We start from the raw sequence: 22,695 nt of genomic DNA, 5'->3' as shown, positions 1-22,695 counted from the left end.
GCTCTTGGGTACTGCAGAGTGACAAAGAAAGCAAAAATTACTCTAGAATAAAAAGTGTTAAATGTGAAGGCCATTGCTGCCAGCTGACTCTAAATAAAGCAGGCTAGAGGATGTCTTCCTTAGAAAACAAATCTTTATTGGCAGTTTATTGGCAGAACTGGGTGGGTGGTCTATGCAAGGATTGTGTATTTCATTGTGACCAAAAGATTTATAATGTAGTTGAGTATCTTGTTTTAACACTATTTTGAGCATTATTCCTTGCTCAGTATATTAAAAAAAAAAAAAAAGGCAATTTATAGTTCTATGCAGGAACTATATCTTGCAAGGCTTGCACATTTCTTGACATCAAAACTCAACTCCCTTGGACCAGTACTTTTAATGGATGACAGGTACCCAGCAAGCCACACTGTCACTCTCCTCCTCAGCTGAATGGGGGTGAAAACTACAACAAAATGCTCTTGGGTTGGGATAAGGGCAGGGAGAGATTACTCATTATGGTCATGGGCAAAACAGACTCCACTCTATTTTAATCTATTACCAATCAAATCACAGAAGAGTAATGAGAAATACAACTAAGTCTTAAAACACTGATCTGTATCTGCATATTCAGTTATGGGATTAGTTGTTAAATTTGTGCTGTTTTTCATTTGCTATCAGCAGCAAGCCTGCTAACTCTCCATCTCTTCTAACAGTGAATGGCTACTACATCTCTGGCTCCCCAGTACACCAGCTCGACTCAGGTCATATGAGCCTCCGAAAAGCCACTGGGGACCCCCAGGTAAGTTCTTGAGGGAAAGAAAAAACAGCAGGATCCAAAAATAAATGGGTTTCTACTTAAGTAGTTCAGGAATCCACCCAGAGCAGGAAGTCAGGAGGTGATTTTCTTTTAGAAACTCTCAAGTCAGACAGATTTGTTGCATGTAGCACAGTTAGTCTTTGTGTCCAGCTGGTAAAACAGTAAAAAATGCCAAGGTCCTTTGGATTTTTTTGTCCTATCGTTCCTTTCTGAAAAATCCACCAGGCCACTTCAGTCACTATTAACAACCCTATGAATTTTCCTGTCACTCCAGCCTGAACCCTGGGCCTGTGTCCAGCACAGTCCTCTCTTTACACTCGCACATCCGCCCATGTCTGTATCTCATTGTATTTTCCTGCAGCTCCAGCTTTCCCTCCCAAATACAGTATTCACAAAGAATTCATCCAAAGCTTTTTTCTCAATGACTTCATCCTCTCTGGCCTGTCCTTTCACAGCCCCTCCTCAGTGCCTCACCCAGCACATCACCCCGAGTTAACCTACAGCATGCTGACCTGTGGACAGTTGGCCTCCCCCGCCTTTTGTCCAGATTTCCAATAAATATCTCTGCACTTTTGCTTGCAATGCATCATATCCCTGGGAAAATCCTCCCCACAGGTCTGCAGATGCAGCACAGGGCCCTCTTCCAGCTCCTCCCATGAAACTCTTTGCTCCCTGCCAAAATATCACCATATGACCATGTGACTGCCACAGCTGGTGGATCACACTCCAGTTGGACTGTGCTTCCCCACCCTCTGGAGTTTCCCCCAGTGGTCTCAGACCTGAGTTTTATGTTTTCATTTCTCTATGAAAGTGGTGAGTCCTTTTGCAGTGCTAAATACCCCTGGGGAAATGTGTGTTTGATTGGTGTGCTGCTGCCATGTGGACCTGGCCTGTCTGATGCTCTCAGTATCTCTCTGGCATTCTCTGTTTCTTGGTCTAAGTTTTGTGTTGTCTGACAACTGTCCTGCTTTGCCTTGGCCCCTTTCTCACATGCTGCCTCTTAGGTAGGTCCCTTCAGCCTACTAGGTCACTAGTCCTGGTTTAGATTCACAGCATTTCTCATCATGAGAGTTCTCAGTCCAGCTCTTTAGATATCCTGTTTCTTCCACATCAAACATCTTGTACTAACTCCCTGTGCTGCTGTCTCTCTGAGCAATTTGCCTGGGCTGGAGACAGTGAGCACCTAAACTAGGTCAAAAGCATTTTAGAATCTTATGTAGTGTAGCACCAGACACCTGTGTCCACACATCTACTGAGACTCCTTCAGAGAGCCCAAATAAACTTGTAGGCTGCGACTTCCTTCAAAAAGTCCCTTGTGAGTCCTTGTGCCAAAAAAATACATAATTTCTCAAGGTATCTGACTCCTGTGTTTTGTATTAGCTTGGAACACAGTCAGATTAACTAACTTCTGCAGAACTTCCTTTGTAGCAACATTTGCCACCTTCTGTTTCCAGTGCTGAGTCTTACTCAAATTTACAGATACTTATTTACTCAAATTCACATCTGAGATACCTGAGGAGTCATAGAGTCACAGAATGGCTTCAGCTCAAAGAGACTAAAGCCTATCCAGTGCCACCCCTGCTATAGGCAGGGACACCTTCCACTGTCCCAGGCTGCTCCAAGCCCCATCCAGCCTGGCCTTGGACACTTCCAGGGATCCAGGGGCAGCCCCAGCTGCTCTGGGCACCTGTGCCAGGGCCTCACCAACCTCAAAGAGAACAATTTCTTCCTCCTATGCCACCTAACCCTTCCCTCTGGCAATGGGAAGCCATTCCCTCTTTTTCTATCACTCCAGGCCTTTGTCCAAAATCTCTGTCCAGCTTTTTGTAGGCCAACTTCAGGTACTGAAAATTTCCACTAAGCCTTCCTGGAGCCTTCTGTTGTCCAGGCTCTCTCAGCCTTTCAGTGTTATGCACTGCTTTGCTCAGCTGACTCAGCCATCAGCCTGTCAGAAATCCCTTTCATGACTTTTCTCATTCCCTTCATCGCCTCCATACTTTCTTTCCACTGCTCCTTTATTACAGGTTTTACCAAATTGAAGTCCTGGCTTCATCCCTGCTTTGAACCTGCTTTGAATTAGTTCTGAATCTCTAACTGCTGCATTAATTCTCAGAACAGCTTGTGTCTACGCCTGCTTGGGAAGCTGCTTTTCCTGGGAGCTGTGGCAGCTTTTGCAGAAGAGTCCTTAGTAAGGAAAGCATCTGATCATAAACTTGTGGTTGCAAGAAGCTGTTCTGCATACCCTCAAAGTTTTTTTTGCCACTCTCTCTCTCTCTCCTTGTGTGTCTTGGGCCATCCTAAGCTGCTCTGCTTTGACTGCCTCCTTGTCTGTTCCTGGCACGGGCTGTCTCCCACTGTGGAGCAGCTCCTAGGCTTTGCCCAGGATGCTTTCTTAGACCTGGGAAGCAGCCACCATGCAAACAAACGCTGGCAAGATCCCTCCAGCAAGCTCAGCCACATTTCTTGGAAACAGGTCAGGGGGTGGGGGGAAAAGCCACATCTGAGAACAACGCGGAGCTATGCTGTGCTGGGCGCAGGGCCAGACCTTGTTTATGGCTTCCTAGAGAGCAGCTAAATGCTGCCCGTTGGAGTTGTCACAACTGCCACCAAGGGGACAGCACAGCAGCCACGGAGCTGCACGTGTGTGGTGCCAGGCATGATGCTGCTGCTGGGTGTCGGGGCCCAGGACGAGCACCGGGTGCCCGGGCAGTGGGATTTGGGGTGGGAGTCCCTGGCACAGCCCAGAGATGATGCCAGGAACGATTCAGCTGTGACAGGGACAGGGGCACTGCCCGCCCGCGGGGACTGTGGGGCACGTTTGTGTCGCTGTCCCCAGGGGGATACGATGCCACTATTCCACAGACAGGTAGGAACTGCCTGACGGCAGGACACTGCCACCATCCCCGTCCCGTTCTCGTACCCAGCAGAGCAGTGCCACCCCATGGGACACCAAGACTCCCGTCCCCGTCCTCAGGGGGCTGTGCCGGCACCATCCCATGGCAGGGCACTGTTCCCAGCCCCGCCAGCGGGTGCCTCCGTCCCGCGGCGCAGCGAGGCTCGGCGGAGGCGAGAGAGGCGGAGCAGCGAGCCAGGGCCTCCCGCAGCTCCCCCTCCCTCCATCCCTGCCTCCCGAGCCGAGCCGAGCCGAGCCATGGGACCCGCCTCTCCCCGCCCCGTGCAGCCATGCTGGGCTCCGAGAGCGGCCGCGATGATGCGCTCCGCTTCCCTCCGCAGAGCCCGGGCTCCCCGGCGGCGCCGCGGCGGCAGAGCAAGGAGAGCAGCCTGACGGTGAGTGCGGGGCTCCGGGGCTGGGCAACGCGGGGATGCCGGGCTGGGCACCGGGAAATGGGGCTGGGCAACGCGGGGATGCCGGGCTGGGCACTGAGGAACGAGGGGATGCCGGGCTGGGCACTGAGGAACGCGGGGATGCCGGGCTGGGCACTGAGGAAGGAGGGGATGCCGGGCTGGGCACTGAGGAAGGAGGGGATGCCGGGCTGGGCACCCCGTGCCCGGAGCATCCTGCCCCGCACGGCGTTTTGCTGTTCAGACGCCGGTAAACCCACGGAGGGTTTGGGATCTCTGCCCTGCGCTGGAGTCCGGGCGCGGTTTTCCGTGGAATAATGGTGCTTCCAGGATGAGCAGGAGGGAACGCGGTGCTTTAAGGAGTGCCTCGGAGCCAGGTGTCCTGAAAAAAACTTCCTCATCTGATATCTCCCCTCCACAGCAGCATCTGTTCTGGGAGAGGTACTGAAGAGTTAGAGGAAGACAGACAGAGCAGGATCTTTTTTTTTCCCGATCTGTATTTGAGGTGTTAAGAAGGTTTCTTGTGTCAGAGTGTCCAAGTAAGGTTTCTGGTGGAAAGTATAGGCAGAGGTTTTATATTTCAATGTGAAGTTAATCTTACATTTAGTCTTTATAATTAAGTATAACTGACTCAATGAAGAGACTTTTTACAAGAACATGTAGTGACAGGACAGGTAACAGTGGTTTTAAATTGAAAGAAAGGAGATTTAGATTAGATAGTAGGAAGAAATTGTTCTCTGTGAGGTTGGTGAGGTCTTGGCACAGGGTGTCCAGAGCAGCTGTGGCAGCCTCTGGATCCCTGGAAGTGTCCAAGGCCAGGCTGGATGTGGCTCAGAGCAGCCTGGGACAGTGGAAGGTGTCCCTGCCATGGCAGAGGGGTGGAACAAGATGGGCTTTAATGTTCCTTCCAGCCTAAGCTATTCTATGATTCTGTGTTATGAATGGAAATCTTCTCAATTGTATGATGTGTCTTAGTTTACAGACATTAATATCTTTTGTGTGCTTGGTGACCTCATCTGGAACACAATTAACACTTACAGGCTCTTCAGTGCAAGACAGATGATTAAAAACAGAAAGGACATCAAAATAGATGAAAGAAAGTGGCTAGTAATAGAAACTTTTATTTAAATGGAAATCAGAAGAAACGAACTGATAAATTAATTTTCAGCAATAAAGGAGAGGCAATAACCATGCTTGCAGCTTCAAGTATTGGCAGGGTATCAAGTCCATGAGAACAAAAGGAATAATTTAATATTATACATTCTTCATGTTACTATGAGGAGGAGATTGTGGTCTGCATTGTCACATGCAGCCTGCAGATTAATTTGTTAGTGGGCTGGGTTGCTGGTGACAAAGACCAGGGTTCAAAAGAAGCACATAGAAGTGTCCCTGACTGAGATGTGGGTCAGCCACTGCCATGCAGGTACAGTGTTCTGGGGCAGGAGAGGAAAATTTTCAGCAGTTTTGAAAAAAACCCACTTAAATCAGTGTTTTTAGTTACTGAAATCGGTTGTTACCAATGTTGGTACTGTTACTTGGTGTATTGAGAGTGTGCTGTGCTTTGAAGCAAGTATAACTCTGTACATTCAGACAGTTCTGCAGATGTTCAGGAGAATCAGCTGTTCCAGGGCTGCCGTGGCTGGGACAGGAGAGATGTCCCAGCCCTTGAATGCAGCCCCTGCCTGCTCACATTGGGGGTTTGGGGTAAATCATGGGCTGCACATCATGTCCAGAGGGACTAGACATGGTCACACAGGGTGGCTTCCACTGGGCTGCATGAGCACAAACATGAGCTTGTTTTTCTTGCATTCCCTGCTGCTTACAGGGCTGAGGACTCAGGCTGTTCTCTGAGGGTGGTTTCCCATATTTGCTGGCCCATGTGCCATCAGGTAACATCTGCAAAGCAAGGAACTGTGTTTTATGTCAGGGTCACTGGGTGTGCGTTTCTCCAGCAGAAATCAAAGCTTTCAAGTAGGATGAATCAGAAAGACAAAAATAAGCTAATTTTAACAGCTGTTTGCTCCAAGCCATTGCTTCCATCAGGGCAGCATTGTGAAAATAAATCTTATATAGAGTGTAAACTGTAAAACAGTGTAAGTGTTTTCAGTGTCTCCTTGGAGGTTCTGTTTGCTCAGTGCCACTCAAGCTGACGTGGGGATGTTCTGGTTAGCAGAGCTGCGGGGCATGTCCTTAGCTTGCTGTCAGATGCTTTTCTTTGGTCTGTAGCTGTGCTCAGGCAGAACATCTTGCAGAAGGGAATTTTGTGATTTACTTTGAGGCTTTTGGTCCAGGAAACCTCCCTTCAAACCGAAATGCTGTGGCACACAAGCTGCAGACATCAGGTGATGTCCAGCCAAGCTGTTGCTGCGTCATTGCCTTCAGCAGAGGAGTGGGAGTATCTTCCTCAGGATGCATCTGCCTCCTCTGCATCCAAGTGGCATTAAGTAGCACAGCTTCTGGAAACCCTGAAGGCAGGTGGAGCTGGAGTATTTCCCATCTGTGTGCAACCAACAGGAATAATCTGGTGTTTTCTCTTTGGCCAGTGAATGTTACTGACATTGTCTTCCATCTTCTTTGGAAGAGAAACTCCAGCTGGGTATAACAGAGGCTGTTATGAAACTTCAGGTGTGTGGTCTGTGCTGGTTTTGTAATGAGTTTCAAGGTGCACTCATAGTTTTAAGGCTGGATGGTTTGCTGCCTGATTCCTGAAGCCTCTGGCCATGAGTTGTCTGTGGGAGCTGGAGATCATTTACAATAGGTGAGGGAGAGTTAAATGGAGAATATACCAGGGGATGTCACCTGAGGATCAGAGCTGTGTCTTACTTGGAAGAGTGGGAAAGCTGCCTGATTATAAGCTATTTCTGAGTGTGGGTTTCTTTTTAAAAATTTTCTAGTGCCATATTAGGATAGTGCAGGACTTGGAAAATGCTGGTGTTTGGATTGCATGTGCTGGACACATCAATGAGCACGTGGGATGATCCTTCCCTGCAGATGGGAAGATGGGCAGCCTGTGCACAGGAACTTGGGATTTCCTGCTGCTGTGCTCTGTCTGACACAGTGTGACACACACAGGGTTGTGATGAGCACAGCATGAGGCTGCATGTTCAGCACAGTCCCCCCTCTGCCCTGGGGCTGACTCCGTGGTAGGTACTGTCAGAAAAGCCCTGGTTGGACAGGGGCCTAAATAATCTCTGAACCTTTCTACAGATAGACCAAGTAAAGAGTGCTCCTTCACACTTTTGGCAGAATTTTCCCTTTGAAGTAGGAATGAATTAATGGATTTGTTAATAGTGAGGACTTGAATTGTCTGTTCTTCCCTTCTGTGGTACCATAGCTGCAGCATCACTCTACCAGATCTAAAACCCAGGGCAAATTCATGGAGTTGAAGCTGCCCAAGCCTTTGGCTGTGCCCAAGCTCTTCTCAGATCTTCTCCAGCCTTTGCATTTGGCTTTTTTACCCAAATAGTTCCATTTTCCACATGAACTCACTTAGTGGAGTTGGATGTTGTATTTTCTGCACCTCAGCTGAAATTGTAAAGAAGATACTGAAGTGAGGCAATCTGGGACATCTCTTCTGTGTTTAAGGTGCTGAGAATGTGTAGAAATAAAAAAACAAAAATAATGTGCATTTTTTAGTTGAAGAGATAAGCAAAAATGTTGGCCTGCTTTAGTCACTTTAGCCTGGCACAGTAAATTCGCCCGCTCTCTGCTCATTTATTTATGCTGTGTCTGATGTAACAAACATGTAGTTGATAATCTAAGCTTTGATCAAATTATTCTTGTTTAATTCATGTTGCTTGGCAATGTCTCCTTTACTGGTAAGTGGTGGCAGTGACTTCAAAGCCTGTAGAGACTCTGAAATCCAGGAGATTAATGTGCACATCCAAGCCAACAAAGTTTGTTGCTCCTGTGCAAATCCTGTGCATTCACCTGGCTCCCTGTGTCTGTTCATCTTCTCTCACCCTTTTGTGTCTCAGACATAATTAAGAGTCACCTACAACATAAACAGCTCATTTTGCCATGACTGCCAGTGTACTCATGGGAAATAGGAGCTGGAATTTTCAGCTGTTCAGAGTATCATCACATTTGCTTCTGATCAGTACACAGGCAAAAGTATTTTAATCCACTGAGTTTGGCACACAGCCTGTCAGAAGTGCATCAATCTGTGCTGCTCCTCGGATCCCCTCTGTGTGTGTCCTCCATCAGGTTTGTTTGTCACCATGTTTTTTTCCTTCTCTGACTCTGTACCTTCTGTCCTCTGTGATCCAGTGGCTCTCAGGTTTTCTGGTGCCACTCGTAGCACCAGGAAGGACAAGCTGCTGTCCTCCAGCAGGTTTGCTCAGCTCTTCCTTGGGGTTTTGCCCTGCTTGTGTCCTGTTATTAATTTTGCTTTGTTGCAAGCTGACAACAGCCATTACTTTGACAAAGAGGCTGCATAAGAGCTTAATATCATGGTGAGGCTGATAATCACCTGGGCTGTCCCAGTGGAGCTTGTGGGAATGCAATGCAGGTCATCACACCTTGTTTTCTCTTCGTGTTCTGTGATTCCATCATTGTCTGAGAGACGTGTTTTAATTTGTTTTGTTTCTTACTGGCAATTACAGCTGTAATAGTCACCTTCTGCAAGCTTTTGTTAGGCCTTGCTGGCAAGTCAGCATTGTTAAGATATCCACACTGCCACAGGTTTGGATTTGGAGCTTGCATGGAGCTTAGACAGCTCTCAGAGATGTGTGCAAAGTGTGATCTCTTCAGATTAGTGAGGGCAGTGTGTTTGTGTCATTGTCCATGGGACTGATGGAGCTGTTTAATGCTGTCACACATGGGGACATCATCACGAGATGCTTTGGCTGCCCTTAGCATCACTCAGCTCATCAATGGGACCAAGCTGGTGAAGCAGAGTGCTTTTTTTCAGCTTTCTTTGCTTTTAGAGGAAAGAAAAGGAGCATTTCAGAGGGAGGATTGGGAGGGGGGAATGCCACGCCGTCACGCCACTGCTGCTCGGTGCCAGCCTGGTGTTCCCTCCTGCTGGGAAATCCTGAGAGGTTTTAGAAATACTGGGGAATAGAAATCCAAGAGCTCTTGTTTAAGCATAAAAAATCTGGGGTAAGGAAAGGAAAGAAAGATCACAGGATTACCTATGTAGTCAAATGTAATTTTTAGTAATATTTCTAGAGTTTTGAAAATTTCCGTGCCCCCTGGTGGGACTTAGTGTAAAAAGCTGTAAGTTCTGTAAAGTTTAGTTTACCATAATAGTTGGTTTTTGTTTGTTTGTTTTTTTTTAATTTTTTAGATTGTAAAAGCTTCTGCATTTTTTATTTTTTAATTCTGCCACCAATTCCCTTTTAAAAGTGACACTAGACCCAAATGGCCTCATGACTCTTTCCAGACAATTCAGCATCATTTCCAGACAATTCAGTCTTTGAAGAATTGAAGAATATTTTGATTTATTCCTGAAACTCTGAGAAACACTTGAATTAACCCTACTTTTATCACCTGCTGATGTGCATGCTCACTGTTCCACTTCTTGCTGCATTCCTGGAGTTCTGTCCACTGCAGTGGGACACTGTCATCAGTCCAGCCTTGGCATTTGCAGTGAGTCTGTGCTTGTTGCTTCAGGACACTGAGACTCACTGGTGCATCTCTAATCAGCAGCTTCCAGCTGACACAGATTCAGTTTTTGTGGAACAGGCATTGCCTTTAGCAAGGAATGGGAATTTCCCATGCTGTTTCTCTCTGAAGATTTTTAAGTTGCTGATACAGCTCCTGTGCCCCCCACTGCAGATCACCTCCCTGTCCTGGTGTGCAGTGCCACGATGCAATGATCCAACTCAAGAGATTCTATTTTTCTATGATTCTGTGATGCCCAGACTTCTGTTCAAGGCTGCAGAATACACTCAGGAGGTGCAGTGGGTTAGAGCATGGCCATGGTGCTCTGAACTGAGCTGATGTTCTGTAACTCCTGGTGCATCACTCTCCTGATGGGGAACACAAGGGAATAGGGACAAGCTGGCACTGTCTGGAGGTGCTGGCTCTGCTTGAAGGTGTTGGCTCTGGCTGGACATTCTGGCTGGAGGCTGGCTCCTGGTTGGAGGTGCAGGGTCACCAGTGCATGGCCACTGCCTGTAAAGCCCAGATCTCTGACCTGCAGCTCAGTTTGAAGCCTGTAAGGAGCTGGAAAGGAAGACACGTGGTTTAGGATCTAGCTGTGGTGACAGCCGAAGACACCACAGGTACAGGGTCCTCAGCCTGCTTTGGGATGGACTTGGCAGGCTCTGGGGCAGTGTGATTTATGTGGAGCAAGCTCTTGCACTGTTACAGGACAGCTGCTGAACCTCCAGCCTGGGCAGAGCCTGCAGAACCAGTGTGGGTTTGTAGGAGCAGCCTTGTGTCAGCCAAAGGTTTTGTGTGCTCTGGCGTGGTGGGTTTGCACTGTCAGCACCCACATCCTTTCTGATCCTCTCTGAATAGCCCTAAGGCAGATGCACTGGGTGTAAGCCCTGCCTTTGGGTCTGCCCAGGCCACAGATTTGTGTGTGGATTTCCTGTGACTGTTGACTGATCCAAAACAAACCCTCACCCCCGGATGGTTACATCTGGGAGTCTCCCATCCCCATATCTCTTGATCCCTTGATTAATTCTCAAGTGCTGTCAGAGTTCCCATGACCCTGAGAGGGATTGATTTTAGGGTACCTGCCCAACAGGGATTTGGGGTGAGCATTACAAACTGGCAGTGAGCTCTGACTCCTGCTGGTGCTTCCTGTGAAAGGCTTGGCTGTGTCCAGGGTTGTTCTGCAGCAAGTTCTGCAGTAGCTGTGGTGCTCATTGCCTTCACTGTGCTGTTATCAGGCTGGGAGAACTTAATGAGCACTTGGACTTTTTTCTGCTGTTGTTTAATGAGCGTGTGATGAGTCCTGTCTGACAGACTGCTGTGGCTGCTGCTCACTGAAGGTTCACTGACTCCAGACAGCCCCTGCTCCTTTCTACACAGAGCATCACTTCCATCTGAAAAGGTCTTAGAGAGAGATTGAAGGGCTGTGCACTGAAAAAATAATGAGTTTTTTGTCATCCTGTAGGAGACTGGCATAGCCAAGGGTGTTTTGCACTGATAGTGCCTGCAGTGCTCTCTGGTGCTCACTGTGTTTCTGTGCTCAGGGTGTTTCACACCAGGCTTTTTACCACAGTTTTCAGGGATCTGGGAGAACTCCCTGTGTGATGCTTTCCAAATCCAGTAGGTTTTCCTTATGTGAGATGGGTAGTTTATTTCCCCCTGAGCCAACACTGCTGCTTGCAGAGAGTAGCATTCTGGGAATACTTAGCTGCTGTTTCCATGCAACAACCAATTTTTCTTCACTGGCATGCATTCACTGCGGATTTTCTGATGGAAAGCATGTGGATATAACTTTTTATTTACATATTTCTCATTAAAAGCTAAATTTCATTACTGTCTAACTCTCTTTTTTTCTTTTTGGTTTGTTTTTTTGTTTTTTGGTTTTTTTTTTAACAGATCAACTGTGTGACTTTCCCCCACCCTGACGTAATGCCAGAGCAGCAGTTGCTGAAACCTTCAGAGTGGAGCTACTGTGATTATTTCTGGGTAAGTAGGCAGCCAGCCACATGCCACATGCAGCTCCAGAGCTTCCAAGAATGTGGAATAAACAGCTTGATTTGTGCTACAAGGTAAGGGAGAATTTGGGCTGACATACAATGTGTTCAGGGAGTACCAGGGAGACTGGGATGCCAGTGGAGATCTCCTGGAAACACCTGACCAGTCTGAGATGTGGCTGATCATCAGAGGAGTGTCCAGATAGGCAAGGACAGTTCTCAGGAGATGGATTTACTCAGGAAATAGGGAGCATGTAGGACAAGCCACACATCTCAAAATACCACAGGCAAAAGGACAGTGCAGCAGGAAGGGGATAGAATCACAGAATCCCAGGATGGTTTGGGTTGGAAGGGATCTTCCCTGTCCCACCCCAGCCATGGCAGGGACACCTTCTGCTGTCCCAGGCTGCTCCAAACCCATCCAGCCTGGCCTTGGGCACTGCCAGGGATCCAGGGGCAGCCCCAGCTGCTCTGGGCACCCTGTGCCAGCCCTCCCCACCCTCCCAGAGAACAGTTCCTTCCCAATATCCCAACCATCCCTGTCCTCTGGCAGTGGGGAGCCATTCCTTATGTCCTGTCTCTCAGTCCCTTGTCCCAAATCCCTCTGCAGCTCTCCTGGAGCCCCTTTAGGCCCTGAGGTCTCTCCAGAGCCTTCTCTTCTCCAGGCTGGACAGCCCCAACTTTCTCAGCCTACCTCCAGAGCAGATGTGTTCCAGCTTAGTGGGCTCTGGACTCACTCCAACAGTTGCACAGGTCCAAAGGATAGCGAGGTGGCTGGCAGGGAATGATTTCAGTGTTTCCCAGAACACAAGACCCAGGGTTACACAAGGAAGCAGGAGCTGCCCCTTCTAAAACAAACAGATAGTTAAAAACTTTTTAAAATTGTTCAGCTCCCCCCATAAGATAATCCAGAAGTCAGATAATAAAAGGGTTATTTGTAGGGTGAGGTTTGTGAAGGACAGGCCCATTTGTAACTTATGTTGAGCCAGGAGCATCCGAAGTTTGTCTTCAGTGTCTGTGTGTGCCCCCTTGTGCTCAGGTCTGTTTTCAGGTGCCTGAATCACATTAAAATGATGCAGTAGTCCTTGGAATGTGGATCTGATAGAAAATGGTCTTCCAGTGGGAAACTTTTCTTCCACCAGAAGATTTTTCTGGGCAGTGAGAGGAAAACCACAATGGAATCAACAAATACTACAAAAGGAATCAACAGTGAAGCTTTTAGGAATCTCATGTGTGTTTTCAGTTACAAGTGTTTCCCTTTTTAAAAATAAGTGTTGGGAGACCCAGCAGCATTTCTCCTTGTGCTTGCTCAGTGCTGATTACAGGACACTGCTGGCTTACACTGACAATGGGCATGTTATCACAGTTTTTTTCTGTTTCTTCCAGTCTTCTGATCCCAGTGGACCCTAAATCATTAATGGTGTACAGACTGATTTTTTTGCATGTGTCTTACAAATGTTCCTGCTCTGCTTGGTCCTCCCTGTTCAGGCTCAGCCAATGCTTGGTTCTGTGGGTTGGTCACATCTCAATTTCAGTGAAATTCTAGTTAAAGCTCCTTACTTGCAGACTTTTATCCTCCCATAACTCTGCTGGCAGGAATTTCCTCTTTGGCCTTGTCATGGTCTGCCCACAGCCCGCTCTCCTTCTTCCATCATCTGCACTTCTCCCACTGTCTCATCTGCTGCTGCCTGGCAGGGTGTCCTGCCAGTCTCCTGCTTTGATTAATCTGGCATTTTCCTCTGGCTAGTTGTGCAGCACGTGGGGGATCAGAGCAAACTCAGAGCGCTGAGGGAAATGTTCTCTGAGAATCTGTTTGTTGGAAGAGGGTAGGAGATGAAGTAGGGAAGCAGAGAGAAAAGAGGCAGCAGAGAGAAAACTGTGTTGGTTCTTGCAGCAGCACTGAAGCCAGTGGGGCAAGGGGCTGTGGAAGAAGCAGACAATGAGGAATGGGGTGTGTGGTGGAAATTGTGGGACAGGTTGCTGGTTTGCCTTGTTTTACAGCAGATCCCTGCAGACTGGCTCTGTTCTCCTTAGTACAAACCACAGCTGAGCTTGGCAGTCTGTTAAAGGTCTGTCAGGGCTGTGTTCCCCCTGGAAGGAGCAGCACTGTCCTCCCCTCTGCCCCAGGAGAGTTCCCTTTGCTGGCTCCACGATTCCTGCTTTTGGCAGGCTGAGCCCTTGGGGCTGACACCCAGCTGGGAAGGGTCGTGGGCAGGAATGAGAGCAGAGCTGTTGCTTTTGGTCCCACATTCTTTGCTGGCTAAAGATAATTGTGAAACTTCTTTTTTTAAATACAAAGAAAGGAGCAAGAGGAGCAGGAGAGTGTTGGGCTATTTCTTTGAGAGGGACTGAGGTGCTGTGGCCATCAGCTGCTCTCAGGGGAGGCTTCCTCAGGCACCACTGCTGGGCAGCTGCTGCTGGAGCCACATCTCTGTGGGTTTGGCCTCCAAAGCTTTCTGTTGAACTTCCTTTTATTTCTTTCAGGCAGATAAGAAGGACTCACAAGGGAACAATACAGTGTCGGGATTTGAAATTCTTCTTCAAAAGCAACTTAAAGGGAAACAAATGCAGAAAGAAATGGCAGAGTTTGTTCGAGAAAGGTAATTAGCACTTGGTTATCAAATTAAGTATTTATTGCAATTGGTTTTTTTTCCAATTTAGATACTCCTTAAATATGTGAAGGCTTAAACTGCATAAAAGGTATGCTGCAAATTCTTAATGAACATTTAATATCTCTTTAATGTTCATAAACACTTTCCAGGCTTCTCTGGCTCTCACTTGTGTCTCATGCTCTGAGTTGTATTGCACAAAGGCTGTTTAGAGGGAACCAAGGAGGTTTTAAGCTGCAGATTCAAGGAGAAAGCATGAACAGAAGAGAAGGAGAGTGGAGGTGATACTTAGAAGGGAAGTATTTTGTCTGAAATTTTTGTCTGAGAAGTACAGAAGCAATTTGTTCATATGGAGCATAGGCACAGTTTCCTTGAGGAAGATGTAAAAAGAGATCACTTTGGACTTGAGCTTGGTTATGGAACCAAAGAATGGTTTGGGATGGAAGGGACGTTAAAGATCATCTCATTCCAGCCCCTTGCCATCTATGTGTCTAGGGACACCTTCCCCTGTCCCAGGCTGCTCCCAGCCCCATGCAGCCCAGCCTTGGGCACTGCCAGGGATCCAGGGGCAGCCAGAGCTGCTCTGGGCACCCTGTGCCAGGGCCTGCCCACCCTGCCAGGGAAGGATTTCTTCCTATTATCCTGTCTAACTCTGCCCTCTGGCAGCGGAAAGCCATTCCCTGTGTCCTGTCCCTCCATCCCACGTCCCAAGTCCCTTTCCAGCTCTCCTGGAGCCCCTTTAGGCCCTGGAGGGGCTTTGAGATCTCCCTGGATCCTTCTGTTCTCAGGGTGCAGTTCAGTTGGGCAGAACATGCAGATTGTTGCTTCATTTATAGTTTGTTTTGTTTCTCCCTCTCACCTTTTCTGTTTGTGCTGGGGATGTGGCAGCAGTGGGAGAATGCAAAGTGCCACAGTCAATAATGGTGATCAGATACAGGGCCCAGCATTCACATGAGGTTTCTGTAGCCTTTGACATAGGACAGTCCAAGAGACAATTAATGTGACCACAGGTAGAAGAAAGGACCACCTGGCACATTAAAAATACAATTGAGAAACAGGGAGAGGATGGGAAGGCAAGCAGAATTATGATAGCCAGGGAGAAGAGGGGGAAGCTGCTTCAAAGGAAGCAATATATAATGAAATTTGACAGAAATAAAAGCAGGATGCATTCAAGAGGAAGGGAAAGTTGATGTGAAATAAGAGAGAGCAAGGAGAGCAGCTCTGACACTGTGGGGAGGTGTGTCTGTCCTCAGCAGAAGAAGCTGGCATGCTGGAGAGGAAAGAAAAGATCCACTGTGTGCTAGAAACAAAAAAAGGTTGGGAATTGAGTGTGAAGAGGGCCTGGATGGGAGTTCCAGGAAGATTAATATGTTTTTCATCTGTTTGTAACAATGGAACAGGATTGTTCTGTGTGGAAAAGGAGGAGGATGGTGTTGAGCAGGAGGAATTATTCATGGAAACAGCTCAAGCCATCAGGGGAACCTCTATGTTCCAGCTGAGAGGGCTGAAATACTGATCATGTTTTCATGATGACCATCAGGTGCCTTGGGGAACACAAGACCACATTTAACTGGGAATTTTCATGTCCAATAAAATGCAATTTTGTGCAATCAGCCTGCTGGAGGTGAGATTCAGGCAGGTGTTAAAAACAGCCCTTGAATAGGAAGTTGGTATAAGACATGATAACCAGATTTCTTCATCAGATATCCAACAAGAGGGGAGCTAACTGAAATTTGATTTATCAAGTAGATACTTTTACAGGAGCTTCTTGTATATTGCTCTGACTGAGCAATTGAATGTTCATTCAGTTCTTGTTGACAGAGGTAGGGTTATAAAAGTCAAATAGCCACAGACTTTGACTTTTAGGAAGACAGACCTCAAGAAAAGGAGGAAATTAATTAATAAATACACTGAATGGAAAAATCCAGGGTGTTGGTGGCACGAAGGAATTACTTTTAATCAAGTGGAAGTAAGGTCCAGCATTTGCATTCAGGGATTCCAAAACAGCCAAAAAAATCTTCAGGCTGCCCTGTGAAGCACCAGGTATAAGAAGCAATGTTTCCATTAGCAGAGGAACAGCATCTTACTCACTTTTTAATTAAGCAGTGCTATGTTTAGAAAATGTAAGTTAAATAGCAGGTTATTTTTGCCATGTTGAGCAGATCCAGGTGTGCACCTTTCACTCTTTGTCTGCAGCCATTTGTGGAAGACTTCTGCAGCCTCTGCACTACAGGAAAAGTAATTATGCTTCTGTTGTCTGATAATTTCATTGTTCCCTCCTAATCTGGAGGAACAGTGTAAAAAGACTCACAGTCACAGTCTTCCTCAGTGGCAGCTGTGGAGCTGTCTGTCAGATATCTTCTACCACCTTTTCTCCCTGTTCCCCCTGTTGTCTTAACCTATTTAGCTTCTTCTTGCATGCCAGTCACATCAGATCATCTTTGCCTCCTTTTGCAGCTCTCTGGTTTTTCTTCATCCACCATAACATGTCATGACTGAAATTATTTGAGTGTGGGCTCACAAAGTACGTTTTTTCAAAATAAAGAAAAATGTAAAAGAGAACAGGAAATAAACATCAAAAAATCAACTAGAGCTAGTAAAGTCAGGACAGTCAAAATGCACTTAAAATCTGTAATGCTTCTGACTATATAGGGAGTGAAATCCTGAAAGTTCTCAAACAAAAGAGTGGAAACAAGAGCTTGTAGCTTTTTTGTTAGGAAGGTGGAATTACTGCCAAACAGCCACTTGGATGCCTGAAAATGGACTCAGGAGTTCTGGCATGTTTGTGTTTCACAGTCACCACAATCCAGAGTTTGCAGTGTGTTTATATCAGGCAGGGTCAAGAGGCAGGTTTTTCTTCCCTTCTTTGAGGTTTATCTTGGTTTTTAGCCCCTTTTGGCTACAGGTGGTGACAGAAAACCAGGCTGGGGTAGAATAATTTATTTCTTACATTTGGGGTTTGTCACTATAGACATTTTACCTTTCTGTTTTTATCTTTTATAGATGATTCTCCTTACCAGGCAGTCTGCCCTTTTAGTAGTGCCATCCATTTGCAGTACATGTAACACTTCAAATGCCTGAAAAAACCTTGGAGCCTAGGCCAGAGCTGCAGCCAGTGAGGAGCTCTTCCATCAAAGCCAGTGGCTTTGCTTGCCTGGTGCCACATTTAGGGCAGGCACTGATGGCACCAGGCATAGGGTGCCTTGTGTGTGCTTGTGAAATCATGAGAATCACAGAGTGGTTTGGGTTGGAAAGGACCTTAAAGCTCATCCAGTTTCACCCTTCCCAGTGCCATGGGCAGGGACTCTTTCCACTAGGCCAGATTGATCCAAGCCCCAATGTCCAGCCTGGCCTTGGACACTTACAGGGATCCAGGGTCAGCCACAGCTGCTCTGGGCACCCTGTGCCAGGGCCTGCCCACCCTCTCAGGGAAGAGTTTCTTGCTAATATCCAATCTAAACCACTCTCTTCCCTTCTGAAGACTTCAGGCTAGCTTCTGTCCTGCTACATCCAACAATTCCCCAGCTTCAGCAGTAGCAGAGAAGAACTTGACAGGATTTTAAATTCAGTATTTTCACAGCAGAGCTTTTGATGGAAGATGGTCAGCTACTCCTCTGTTCATGAGACAAAGGACTGAGACACAGGTTCTGTGAGGGTCTGCATGGGCAGCTCAGAACAGTCAGGAGACTGTTGCACCTTTGAACATCCAGCATCCACAGAAAATCACTCAAAGGCATCCTAAAGACAAATTTCAGCAGGATGAAGGCTGTAGACTAGAACTTTGGCTGAGAATTGAGCCCAAAGCAGTGAGCCTTGGCTCTGGGGAGAGACATTTGCACCTTTATTACTTTTGACCTGCTCTGTCTTTCCAGTCCATAGAAATTGTCACTTCTCAGACAAGATTAGTCTCATCCTGAAGAAGGTCTTTAAAGTACATTAGGTGAAATGTGCCTGGATAAGGCCCTTTTCACAGTGAGCTCCTAACACAGCTGAGCCTTTGATGCCTGTGTTGGTCTTGTTAGAGCAGGCGTGGGGAGCTGGCTGGTGTTGTCCTCATGGGAGGGGGAAGAAGAGGACCCCCAGCTCCTGGGTAAGGTCTGCAGTATTGTGTCACACCAAGCTGGGTGTCATTTTGGGTCTCAGCCAGCTTCATCCCAGTCAATTGCTGGAAGGGACATCCCAATCAATGGCTTTGCTGTGGAGCTGTCAGCTGTGGCACCCAGATCTGCTCCCTCCCCTGAACTCCTGTGAGCGTGATGACAGTGTGGCATTTCCCCTCCCACACCATCCACCAGGATATTTTCAGCAGCCCAGAGCATCAGATCCCTCTCAGCTAGCTCAGGGGACTCCTTTTAGCTCAAAAGTGCACTTGCTCAACTAGCTCCTGCAAATTTGCATGCCAGAAATACCCCACCTCCTGAGTCTTTGTGGACAGACACATCAGAGCAGGTTTTGCACAGAATCAGGAGGTTTTTTCCTGGGGGCCACACAGCTCTCTCAGAAATGTTCTATTGAGTGAGCTGACAACTGTTTGCTGTGCACCTTGCAGTTGTTTCAGTGGCAGCAGAACTCAGGGAAGGTGGTTTCAGGCATGATGCCCATCACCTCTGCACCAGCAGCTGCTCATTCCTCCCTGCTGGGCTGTCATACCCTTGTCCCCTCACTCTACAGCTGCATTCCTTCTCCTCCCTGCAGTTATTCCCCCAGCAGTTGTGTGCCAACACCTCCCCTCCTCTGTGCCCTCACCTCTGGAGAGCTCAGCTCCCGTTCCTGGTGCCTCCCAGTGAGTGAAGACAAGGACAGGGAGTGGGCTGGATGAGAGGAACGGGGTGCACCGGCCTCGTGCTGCTGACAGAAGCTCTCTGCCATGCTTTGCCACCCCTAACAGAGAGCAGGAAGTGTTTGGTGTCCCTAAGAAAGGTGCACTCCAACCCCTCAAATCTCATTTGGATTTTTCCTGGGTCGCCGCATTCCTTCGTTTTTGCCTCAAGGATGTGCAGCCTCACATTTCACAGCAGACTTAACCACGTGCTTCTGGTTTTGCAGACAGCCCGTGTTGCACAGCAGAAACACTCTGTCCTTGTTATTTGCTCTCCAGAACTGTAGCTTCTTCAGCTAATTTTGTCTCACATGCCGTCCTGCATATAGCCCTGCTCTTGCCTCTGCATTTTTAGCATATGGGGGGAGAAGACGGCTCATCAAACTGGTGCTGCCAAGCCCTGAGACTGAAAGGAAAATTCCTGTGGCAAAATCTGTTAAAATGCAGAGAATTTTCTTCAAATTACGTGTGTGGGTTTCTGCCTTAAAGCTTACTTACTGCTGTCTTTTTATTTTCTCTTTGTGTGTATGTGAGTGTAGGATAAAGATTGAGGAGGAATATGCTAAGAACCTGTCCAAACTGTCTCAGAATTCCTTGGCTGCTCAGGAAGAAGGGTAAGTGTGTCTCTGTGACTTTCACAGAAGACAAATTTTAATATAAAAGACATTTCTCCCACGCAGGTACATGTAATTTTCTCCAGCTCTTTCCCATAGAGAAGAGGTTTATTTAGATTAGCACCCTGGGCATGTTGGGGAAGATGCAACTTCAGAGTTGTTTGGGTTTGTTTTTTTTAAGTTGTCAATGAGAAGTTTTTAGGAATATGTGTCTAAAATGTTGCCTTTCCAATCAGGTTTATATGCTGTCCTTGTTGTAGCCTGGACTAGTTCCTTCCAGGATTAGCATGTATGTGTACCAAATTACTTTGAAAATGGAAGAATATATAGAATATATAAATATATACTACTGAGAGTAGATGTGTAAGATCAATGCTGGTACAATCAGAGCAGCACAGACAAGAGGGAGGATAAAGAAGTCTTCTCATCAGGGTTCTGGCCCTTCAAGAAAAGCAGCAGACTGCTTCTTATTTCCAACATTTTCACACTTGGAAGTTAAGAAGGCATTAGGCAGTGCAATTCAGACTGAATTACATTTCTTCAGTAATAATGCAATGACACCACTCCTGAAGGATCAGAACTTGGTAGCTCTGTGTGTTTCACCCTGGCACTGAAAGCCAAAGTTGGAAATGACTGTCCTCACCACAACTTTGACACAGTGTGTTTCTGCCAGCACTGGAGCTGCATGAGATGTTCTGTTCAGCTTCCAGGAGGCAGGGACAGAAATTGCAAGGGGATAACTGGGCTGTTACTGCCCTGAGCACCTACACTGGCAATGGTTTCTGTCCTCCTTTCTCCTTAGGAGTGGATGCTCACCTGATCCTAGCACAGCTAAACCCACTTTCTTCCACATCATCCTTCCACTTTCTCCTACCCCCAATGGGAGAGGGAGGGAATGACTGAAAAAATGAAGGGGAAGGAAACTAGGGCAGAGGAGGTGAAAAGGGAGGGAATGAGCCCTCAAGCCTAAGAAACATTGAAATAGGGAACTGGAAGGGACCTGGTGCAGGGTGTGTGGAGCTGAAGGCACTGTGCTCTTCCTGGATCAGATACCAGGGTGAGAGTCAGTGAGAACTGGCCAGTGAAGAGGACCTCAGGGAAGGAGAAATATTTGGAACACTTCTGTAGGTGTATCTAAGTTATTTAGCTGATGAACACTGTATTTGAGGACTCAAGTCCTTGCAGCAGCACAAGAGGTGACAGATCATTATTCTGAGATTGCAGATGACAGGTGATTTTTCAGGCTATCAGGAACAGTCAAATCTCATTATCCTTGAAAAGGGAAGAGATAGAAGGAGCCAGGAATTGTAGATTGCTCTGCTTTATTAAACCTTTGCAAAGAGGTGGAATAAACCATCAGACTTTCACTTGGGGAAAACAAAGGTGATGAGCAATTGTTGTGCATGTATAGAGAACAATGCCAAGTCAACCTAAACTCCTTCAGTGATGGAGTAAGAGTAGGTCAAGCATCACAGCTCTTAATTTAGTATTGCTTTTTGTGATGGGAGATTCTCGTAGGCAGACAAGAGAAATGGTGGCCTAAATAAATGTGCAAAAAACTAGGTAAGAAAAAACCCCACTGCTTACAGAAACTAAGCTGCAGAAAGTAGCTGTGGAATGAGATCCCAAAGGGCTTGTCCTAAGTTCTGGGGGTTTTAAATTGTTTTTGTAATGAACAACCTAGGATCGAAGAAATGATGGATTTACTGTAATCAGAAATATGACAGAGCTAGGAGGGTTGGTATGTGTAATTTGAAGAAAAGGCTGCAATTCAGAATTCTTGTGTTAAAATGGAGAAATTAACTGGGGAAAAAAAAGATGCATTTTAATGAGGACAAAGCAGCGGGTTTTTTACTTTCAAAGGATGTGAAAGATACAGTTACATAACAGTTTGTGGGAGAAGGATCTGGCTATAGTGAATCACAAGCTTATTCATCAACAACTTCATGCTGTTATCTAAAAAGGCAATCATATTGAAATACGTAGAAAAAAGAGTGTCTGATACAAAATAAACTGTTACCAGTTTAGCCACTGGAGTTTACTGTACTGGGGGCAGTGTAGTTTTGGTTATGGTGCTTCAGGAGGAGTCTAGGTTGTCATAGAGGGTCTGGAGGAGTGTGCCTCAGCTGCCACTATCTTGGAAATAATCTGAAAGGAAATAATCTGAAAGGAAATAATCTGAAAGAAAAAGACAGTGGAGAAATTTTCAAGTGCTGAAAAGCTTCTCCAAGACTTTTCACCTGAAGTGAAAGTCTTTTCTCCGAAGGAGGGTGCAAAGTAGAAGAGGCAGTGGCAAAACTGCATTGCTGGAAACTTTGTTATGGTAAGGGTAAGATACTGAAGGATCTTCCTTGTGGAGGCTCTGTAAGTGGAGATCGTCATGAATTGTGTTTTCAAACTCAGTTCAAAGATCTGCTGCAAACAGTGCCAACAGAATTCTGCCTTGGTCACAAAGGTTGGTTGTTTTCTCAGATTTCTGTTACCCTTTTCCATGACTTTGCTGATCAGGACATGGTACAAAGTGTTGTGCCAGATTTGTCTGACAGATCCCACGAGGATGGGTGGGGGAGAGACTGATCATTGTCTTTCTCTTCCTTCAGCACACTGGGAGAAGCTTGGGCTCAGCTCAAGAAGAGTTTAGCTGATGAAGCAGAGGTTCATCTCAAATTTTCTTCTAAGGTAGATGGTTCTTTCTTTTCCAGAGATTTTTGCCCTGAATTGCTGGGCCACTCCCTTCAGTGCATGTTACTGGGGGAAATACACATGCATGTGGTACAAATTTAGAAGAATTAATAAGCTGGTGAACAAACATACTGAAACTCTGTCCAAATCTTCCTCCCAAAATCAGTTTATTTAGTCTACCTGATGAGTAAATTGAAACACATCTAGCCTTTATTTTTCATAAAAAAGAAGTAAAACTGATTCTAGATGTTGTTCATCTGGGCTCTGTGTT

At 46.7% G+C, this 22,695-nt stretch overlaps 1 protein-coding gene across 3 annotated transcripts in view; it reads left to right on the top strand.

The window, feature by feature from the left end:
- GAS7 (growth arrest specific 7) overlaps positions 1–22,695 on the top strand; it is an 83,125-nt gene that overhangs the window by 45,436 nt on the left and 14,994 nt on the right. For all 3 annotated transcript variants that reach the window (XM_015645812.2, XM_015645811.2, XM_015645813.2), the window contains exons 4-9: positions 693–778; positions 4,031–4,084; positions 11,603–11,692; positions 14,185–14,300; positions 19,668–19,742; positions 22,343–22,421. In XM_015645812.2, coding sequence (XP_015501298.1) covers positions 693–778; positions 4,031–4,084; positions 11,603–11,692; positions 14,185–14,300; positions 19,668–19,742; positions 22,343–22,421 — 500 coding nt within the window. The remainder of the gene's footprint in view (positions 1–692; positions 779–4,030; positions 4,085–11,602; positions 11,693–14,184; positions 14,301–19,667; positions 19,743–22,342; positions 22,422–22,695) is intronic.

This window comes from Parus major, chromosome 18, assembly GCF_001522545.3.
Source record: "Parus major isolate Abel chromosome 18, Parus_major1.1, whole genome shotgun sequence".
Classification (NCBI taxonomy): domain Eukaryota; kingdom Metazoa; phylum Chordata; class Aves; order Passeriformes; family Paridae; genus Parus; species Parus major.
The sequence above is the reverse complement of the archived record's forward strand: the minus strand, read 5'-3'. Positions and strand labels throughout refer to the sequence as shown.